Source organism: Lynx rufus, unplaced genomic scaffold (genome assembly GCF_022079265.1).
Source record: "Lynx rufus isolate CCGP_SWC_20201006 ecotype Redwood Valley unplaced genomic scaffold, mLynRuf1.p SCAF_9, whole genome shotgun sequence".
In the NCBI taxonomy this organism is placed as follows: Eukaryota; Metazoa; Chordata; class Mammalia; order Carnivora; family Felidae; genus Lynx; species Lynx rufus.
The window spans coordinates 61338013-61347034 of record NW_025814897.1 but is presented as its reverse complement, the minus strand read 5'-3'; the positions used below and the strand labels follow the sequence as shown (position 1 = coordinate 61347034).

Sequence of the window (9022 nt, the reverse complement as noted above, 5' to 3'; positions counted from 1 at the left end):
TTATCCTGGAATTGTTTGCAGAGATGGTATCATAATCAGAAGGGAAGTAGGGAAATAATTGATCCCATTTTTATAAATGACATGGAATTTTCTCCCACTGAAATCAGACATTTTCACAGAGAAGAGTGACCACACATAATAGAAATTCCACAATTGTAGTGAAACTAGAGGGCATGAGACATTTTGTGCACACGTGGATTTTAAGGAGCTTCCTTAAAGCTTTTTTAATTGGAAAGCAGTCCCCTTCTGCTCCTTGCTGCTACTGATCTGTGTTGTAACTGGGGGTGGTAGTTTATTTTCAAGTAGGCGTGATTTAAAAAAAAGTGAAGAAGCCCATGAGAACCTCAAAAATTCCATGTAAAGTATTTGCAATTGAAAATTTAATGATCACTATCAATATTCTACAGAAGAGGCAATATAATAGGATTGATGTCTTTTTAATACAGGACATAGTAATTGTGTATTTTAGTCACAAGAATGGACACACACAAGACAAGTTGTCTAGCAGTAATGTGGAAAAGTTCAATAGTGCAATAATCAAGCCCACAGAATTTTTAAACATATTGCTCATAGAATATTCTGTCTCCACAAAGCATAACTTGTGCCTCTTATTGTTTTGTTATGTAAACTAAGACTGGGTCTCTTAAAGATATTCTCTTTACCTTCATCACAAATTATCCTGAAACCAGAAACAACTTTATGCTTGATGGTATCTACTTGGGAATTTGCCCAGAGCTTAGGCCCAAGCCCACTGAACTAGATACAGATATTACATGTGCTTGCTAAAGGAGGTATCTATTATTATAAATAACTCAATTAATACATTTTTAGTGATTATGCTCCTGGTGATAATTAAAAATAAAATTATTAAAAAAGATATAAGTATTTTACTGGTAAAAGTCTGAATATTTTCTCTTTAAAAAATATGATTCCTTCACTTCTTGGCTTGTACAAACTGGAAATTACTCCAGAGTCACTCAATAAACACATGCTGAATTTCCTTGAATTGATGTTCTCTTTTGTGGTTTTCTATTTGTAAAGTATTATTTGTACCTTCTTTCTTCTGTTTAGTATAGGAGCTTCTTAGAAGTAAATATCTGGGCCGCTTCTCTGTATTCCTTTTCCTTAGACTCTGTTGCAATGTTGTTCAAGCTTTTATAATTTTCAATTTGGGATATTTCAACAGTTGCCACTGATATGTTCAAAGCATTAGCTTTTAATTACTATGTCTAATACATCCTTTACATTGAGATCATAGTTATCCTCATAAAAATTTAGAAAACAAACAGAATTGATATGTCAGACCCATGTAAGCACCAGAATAGCAAAGCAAAACTTAATGAAATTCTTTTCTGCTCCTTCTCTTCTCATTCTTATATATCATTTGAACTGGTCCCGTTCATAAAGTCCCCCGCCTTCATTCAAACAATACGTCTCTCCATATCTTCATGTTTTGCTTAGAATGTTTCTCTCCTACCTATTCTCTTTGTCACCTGGGAAGAACTTAATTATCCTTCAAGATCCAGCTCTTGTTTAAACTCCCCCACCTTATCAGAAAGATTACGTTTCTTTCCTCAAGTCAAATTAACTAAAAATTCCCCCCACCTCTATTGTAAAAAATGCCATGATAGATTTTAGTTAAATTCTTAATATGCCTTTTGCCAATTAAACTCTTGGTATGGTTTGGGGTTAAGTGTGCTGGCTCTAGAAGCAGAGTGCTGAGTTCATTATTCATCTCCGTCACTTTCTATCTGTGTGCTCACAGGCAAGTTGTCCAAACTTTCTGGACCTTGTTGTCAAAATTAATAAAATGAGGATTGTAAGATTTCTTGCCCCATAGAATTTTAAGGATTAAATGAATGAAAGCATGTAAGACACTTAACATAGTTAACATCGTGGATTATCATAACAAGTATAATTTTGTGTATTTATTATATGTCAGATTTGCAAGACATAGGTGTGCATTTATATGTATATATGTGTGTGGGTAAATGTATACATTGATACGTATACATGCAATTTAAATTATATAATTATCACCATAATCACTAGATTATTAGTCTTGATTTTACATATGAGTAATTTAGACTCAGAGAGATTAAGTAATTTGCTCATAGTCACATATTGACTAAGTGGTATAGTCTGGATTTAAACAAAAATGACAGTAATTAATCCCACTTTAAAGTCCATTTACTTTTATTTTTTTATTTTTTTAAATTTTATTTTAAATTCCAGCACAGTTAGCACACAATGTTATATCTGTTTCAGGTGTACAATATAGTGATTCAGTAATTCTGTAGATTACCTAGTGATCATCATGACATGTGTCCTCTTTAATCCCATCACCTATTTAACCCATCCTTCCACCCATCTCCCCTCTGGTAACCATCAGTTTGTTCTCTATAGTTAAGAGTCTTGTTTCTTGGTTTTCCTCTCCTTTTTTTCCCCTTGTTTGTTGTTTCTTAAATTCCACATATGAGTGAAATCATATGGTATTTGCCTTTTTATGACTGACTTATTTCACTTGGCATCATATTCTCTAGCTCCATCCATGTCATTGCAAATGGCAAGATTCATTCCTTTTTATGGCTAATATTCCATTGTGTATATATACCTCATCTTCTTTATCCATTCATCAGTTGGTGGATATTTGGGCTCCTTCCATCATTTGGCTATTGTAAATAATGCTTCTATAAACATAGGGGTGTGTATATCCTTTTGAATTAGTGTTTTTGTATTTTTTGAAATCCCATTTACTTTTTATCTGTAACACCTCCAAGTGTCCTGTGAACCTATGTGTTCAGTGAATGATTCTGAAGGAATGAATAAAGCAATAAGATATTTGAATTCATATTTCCTGTATTTTAGAACTCCCGATCATGTGATAGTTGTAATTAAGGGACCTGGACTAAAGCCATAAGGATATCTTTCAATGATCTTTTTTTGTAAGATAATGGAGAGTAATGACAGTGACAGTAGAGACAGATCTCTCCCAGTCTAAAGAGAAAAGACGTCTTAAGGAAATGTAAACTCTGAGACTATTGCCATTATGTTGGATGTTTCCTGAAGACAAATTATTAAGTCTGGATCTTCTTGCTATATTTTTGTTATTTGGAGTACCATGAACCATGGAATTTAATTATAATATATCCCCTGACAAGTATCAGCATTGCTTACATGTTAGGTTTGGAAATAAAAACTAAGGAGTTAGTACTCACAGATTATAACCAATGGATGGCAAATAAGAAATGTCCAACAATAACAAACACAAAACTAAATCTAAATCTTCAAAGATTCTGAATTGAATTCTAGTTAAAGGAAGGAAGATATACAACTTATTCATATATTCATGCATCAAAAAATGATGGAGTGTCTAAAATGGGCCAGATTGTCCTAGGTCCTGAGAAGAGGTGAGCAAAACACAAGTGCATGTCTCAGGGACTTTACATTCTGGGGAAGTGTAATGTGAAATAATTAAATGATGCTCAAATGCATAATTACACTGGATACTAAGGGCTGTCAAGTAGAAACAAAGATTTCTGTAAGTGGGGTTTTGCTCTAGTCTGTACATGGGGTTTTGCTCTAGTCTAAGGGAGTCAAGGAAAGCTTCCTTAAAAATGATATTTGAGGGGCGCCTAGGTGGCTCAGTTGGTTGGGCTTCCGACTTTGGCTCAGGTCATGATCTCCCAGTCCGTGGGTTCGAGCCCCGCATCAGACTCTGTGCTGACAGCTCAGAGCCTGGAGCCTGCTTTGGATTCTGTGTCTCCCTCTCTCTGCTCTGCCCCTGCTTGCACTCTCTCTCACTCACTCTCTTTCGCTCTCTCTCTCTCAAAAATAAACATTAAAAAGAAAATTAAAAAAAAACATATTTGAATGCCAAGTGGGAGTTAAGCAGCTGAGAAAAGAAAGATCATGAAATGGGACTGGTGATGTTACAGGGAAAGAGAACAGGATATGTGAACATGTGTGGGTGGATCTTTAGATAGGAAGTGGCACCATATGTTTGAAAACTTGGAGAGAGTCCATTTTGTGGGCTGAAGGACAGAGAGTGAAGTGAAGAGTGGATGCCTGGGGCTGAGGATTCTCAGTTTTATCCTAAAAATGAGAGGAAGACTGTGAACATTTTATGCACAGGAGTGACATCATGTTTGTGTTTTTAAAAGATCATTGTGGGGCACGTGGATAGCTTAGTCCATTAAGCATCCAACTTCGACTCAGGTAATGATCTCATGGTTTGTGAGTTCCACCCCACATGGGGATTTCTGCTGTCAGCACAGAGCCCATTTCAGATCCTCTGTCCCCTTCTCTCTCTTGCACATGCACGCTCTCTCTCTTTCTCTCCCCCTCTCAAAAATAAGGAAACATACAGGGAAAATAAAAAGACCATTGTGACTACAGTGAGGAAAATGTTTTGCGACAAAGAATGGAAGAAAGGAATGCAAAAGGCCTCTTAGAACATTATAAAAGTTTTTGAGGACAATATGATAATAATTTGATCCAAGTTGGTAGCAATCATGATAGAAAGAATTAAATTTATTTGAGTACCCTGAGTATACTTTAGGCTAGGAGAAAATGGCTTAATGAAGACTTGGCTCACAGGTTGCAGGACTGTTGGTTACCCTTCAGGTGTTATTATAGGCCTAGAGTCTAGAGTGGAGACCTGTGGGGGCAGGGGAAGAGTGTGTGCATTTATTCATACGTAAACATTGGAAGACCTGCAATTCACCAGGCACTGGGGAAATAACAGTGAACAAACAAGATCCAGTCACTATCATTAGGATCTTTATATTTGACCACCAGGAAAACAGTTAACAGATTTTCCCTCTCTTTACCATTTACTCTCAGATTGAGCTTCTGACTTCTGCCAAAGGTCTTTCTGAAACTCAGTCTCTCCTAAACCCAGTATTGTGCTTTTTTAAAAATTTTTTTATAGAGCTCCTCTCTTGTTCCTACTTTAATCTCGCTCCTTTATGTTTCTTTTTATATATCTTACTTACCTAACAAGGGCCTTATTTAGTCACTTAAGATGTATTTCAGTGGATACATTTTTTGAAGCATAACTAACATATAGTTATATTAGTTTCTGGTGTACAGTATAATGATTCAGAAATTCTGGGAGCGCCTGGGTGGCTCAGTCTGTTAAGCGTCCGACTTCAACTCAGGTCATGATCTCATAATTAGTGGGTTTGAGCCCCAAATCAGGCTCTCTGCTATAAGCAAAGAACCCACTTTGGATCCTCTGCCCTCCTCTGTCCCTACCCCTCCCCTGCTTGGGCTCTCTCTCTCTCTGTCTCTCTCAAAAATTAATAAATAAACTTAAAAAAATTCTGTACACTTCTTAGGGCTCATCAAGATAAGTGTGCTCTTAATCCCCCTTTTTTCCCCAACTTTTTGTGGATTTTAATTGCATCTAGGAAATCAAGACTCCTAATTTTAGTTTAAGTTTTGCTTATAGAGGTCCCAAAGTCACTGGAAATGAAAATGATTTCAACTATTGGTTTGGAAGCAAGCTGTAGCAATTTTAAAATGCTTATAGCTTCACACACATCTGCCTTCTGTTACTCCAGGTGTGCTTTAATTTCCATCCTAAATGATTCTCCAGCCCTTACTCTTTCTCTCTAGGGTTTCTAAACCTTATCAACAGTTAGATTTACAGTGCTCCTTAATATCTGCTCTTATTTGTACATGGTATCCTTAGTGATTGGCTCTAGGCTTTGTTTTCCAGAATATCCAGGCTAAATAAGGCACTTTGCCAACAGAGAGGCCAGTAGGGATCCCCAAGGACCAGAACAAACAGCATAAATCTGCCTTTTATTCTGGTCATCAGCAGATCTTCCCCATACCTTCAGTAAATGAATGCTTTGCTGCTCCCAGTCCCACTGTGACTAGACTCACAACCATCTACAGGTACTACTTACTCTAGGAAAAGAGAGGAAAAGGAGGGAAAAGAGTAGAAAATCCTGGGATGCAAGGTCATGGAGGGAAAAAGAGATTCTCTTTTAATCCACATACTACCATCACCAGCCCTTGTAAGGCCATGGTTGGAATCTACAATCTTTAGGATACCCAGTGACACTCTTTAGAAAATAAGTATATTTCTAATTTTTATGTCTAAATTGGTGGTGTCTTTACTTATGATTAATGTTGATATAGTTGTTCCTGGCAACTGTTCATGATTGCTCAGACAGAACTTTACCATGTTGTTAAAACTCTGTAATGTCCTAATGTCCCCATCACATGGAGAAATTTTATCTACATTATTCCTCATGGTTCATAATTCAATTTCTACCTGAAAACTCCAATTGATAGTGAGCTTCTGGTGTCACAGGACTGTCTTTTCTATTTGAATTTGTGATAGGATCATTCCCCTATTGGACTAAAATGCACCTTTAAAAATTTTTTTAACATCCTTTATTTGGCCAGATATCTATTTCTGGTGACACTATTTTTTTTTTTTTTTTGCTCTTTAGTATTTTTTTGCTCTTTAGTATTTGAGGATAAAGTCATTTAGGGCCATCAAATATTCCTTTTTATGGTGTCAATTAAAGAGTATTCATTATCCTCGTTACAGTTCTTTCCAAGAAACAACCAAAAGAACATTACTTTTTCCATATCTCACTTAAAATTTGTACTTATAGAAAAAGAAGAAAATTTGCATGTATAGAATATCAATACATTTGGAAAATTATACCAGGATCATTGCATGTTTTATATAATATTGAAATTTAATCATGGATTTAATCCTCACTTCAAGCTTTGAAAGGTAAGCCTCATCCCAATTTTGAGATGAGGAAATGAGGCTTTGTCTTAAACAGCTTGATCAAGTCACTTAAGTGGCAGGACTAAGATTGTATCCCAGACATGTGTTTTCTCAAAGGCTTTGCTATTTTAACTATCCCAAGTTACCTTCGAGGAGGTCTGACTATCCTGTGGCTATCGTGTGCTTTTTGGCAAATGCAGTTGACACATGAAATACTTAGATCTCAATTTATGATGTATAAACATTACAGTGGTATGTTAGCAGATATGCCACTCTTATTGGGGGCTCTTCAAAATTTTAAATTTATACCTGAGACTGCTTCTCCCTTCTTCAGTGAGAGTAGCCTAGGATTATATCCCTCCACACCTTAAGTAACTAAAGCTTTTGATCATTAGTTTATGCAGTATAATTATGGTTATCACCATAAGCTACTGGAATACCCAGCATTTTAGGTGCAAATGATGCTGTGAGTTCAAAATGTCCCTTGTTTCTTTCTCCCTAGGAATCAGACTGTTAGGAGTTCAGATTAGGGATGTTCTCTTGCAACAACTCCATTCCTCAACCCTTGACATTTGTCCTGGCTGGAATTCCTGGCTTGGAATCTTCCCATGGCTGGTTCTCTGTGCCTTTTTTCTTGGTATTTGTCATTACAATGATTGGGAATGCCGCCATCTTATGCATCATCTGGGTGGAGAAGAGTCTTCATGAGCCCGTGTTTCTCCTCCTGGCCATGCTGTCTGTTGTTGACCTGTCCCTGGTCGGTGTCACTGTGCCCCGCATGCTAGGGATCTTCTGGATGAATGCCAAAGACATCAGCTTTAATGCCTGCCTCGCACAGATGTTTTTCATCCCTTCATTTTATGTCATGGAGTCTGGGATCCTCCTAGCCATGGCTTTTGACAGATTTGTGGCTATCTGGTACCCTCTGAGATATACAACCATCCTTGCTAACAACATGCTTGTGAAGATGGCACTGGCTGTCCTGACAAGGGCGGTGGCAGTGCTGACTCCAGCACCCATCCTGGCAAAAAGACTGGAAAGCTTCCAAACCCACATCATCTCTTACTCCTACTGTGCCTACATGGCTGTGGTACAGATAGCCTGTGGGGACATCTCCAACCACATTGTCTATGGCCTCATGGTTATTGTAACATCTGTGGGATTTGATTTGCTTTTTATCATTCTGTCCTATGGGCTGATCCTTCATGCTGTCTTTCGGATCCCCTCTTGGGAGGCAGGGGGCAAAGCTCTCAGTACATGTGGCTCCCATCTTTGTGTCATAGCTCTCTTTTATTCTCCTGTTGTCTTCTCTGTCCTGGCCCAGATTTTAGGCTACCATATGGCCCCCTATATACAGATTATCATTGACAACCTCTACTTCCTAGTGCCTCCCATGGCCAACCCCTTGATTTATGGAGCCCGGACTAAACAAATGCGCGAGCGGGTACTACGGATCCTCCGCTGTCATAGAAACTGAGGATGATATCTGAGGTGGACAGGATACCTGTGATATGGAGCTGGAAATCTTGTTAGGTTGGAGGTAGAGATAATGGCTGCCTGATTTCAGGCTTCCTGGGCAAAGGAATAGCAAAGGCAAGAGAAGGATTCGGTGAGTGTGGGCACGTAATGGGGAGCATGTTCTCTCCGTCAGAATGTAGTTTTTATGAAATTCTCATGACCAGAACCTTCCCCAAATGTTTATGTAAGTTATAAAGTAGGAGATATTTTGTTGTTAATTCTATTATTTAATCCCATCAGAGAACATAAATTGTAAGCTCATTTTTTTCAAATGATGTAAAAAATGAATTTAGTCATACATTCTCATGATCTATGGGCAAAAATAATTATCCAAATTTTTTGTTGATTCCATGATTTTTCTTCCACACGTATGTTTTCAGATATTATACAAACATAAAATTATATATCATAAAAAACAATCCTAATGGGAATAAACATGTATAAATATCTATGATCATGTCTGAGTAATGAGCTCCTTTTTGGTCTGAATGGTTTTAATGCAGAAGAGTCATCTTTAGAGAGTTACTATTGGTGTCTAAATATGGAACAAATACACAGTGGGTTGGACTTGGTAGGTAAAACACATTATGATAGCCTTGTGTACAACTCTTCATATATACCCTCAACTTAAATCTTCCCAAACTAAACTCTTAGTCTCCTTCCTAGCTTGATTGTCCCTCTGCATTCCCCATTTTTTTTCTTTTGACTTCAGTTAAATTAAATAAAAAAGCTTGAAATTACTTA

At 37.3% G+C, this 9022-nt stretch overlaps 1 protein-coding gene across 1 annotated transcript; it reads left to right on the top strand.

Annotated features, from left to right (window-relative positions):
• Positions 1–7292: 7292 nt before the first annotated feature.
• Positions 7293–8237, top strand: LOC124504930 (olfactory receptor 52D1-like). The gene has a single exon (XM_047070627.1). The coding sequence runs from the start codon at positions 7293–7295 to the stop codon at positions 8235–8237; it is 945 nt and encodes a 314-aa protein (XP_046926583.1).
• The last annotated feature ends 785 nt before the right edge of the window (positions 8238–9022 follow it).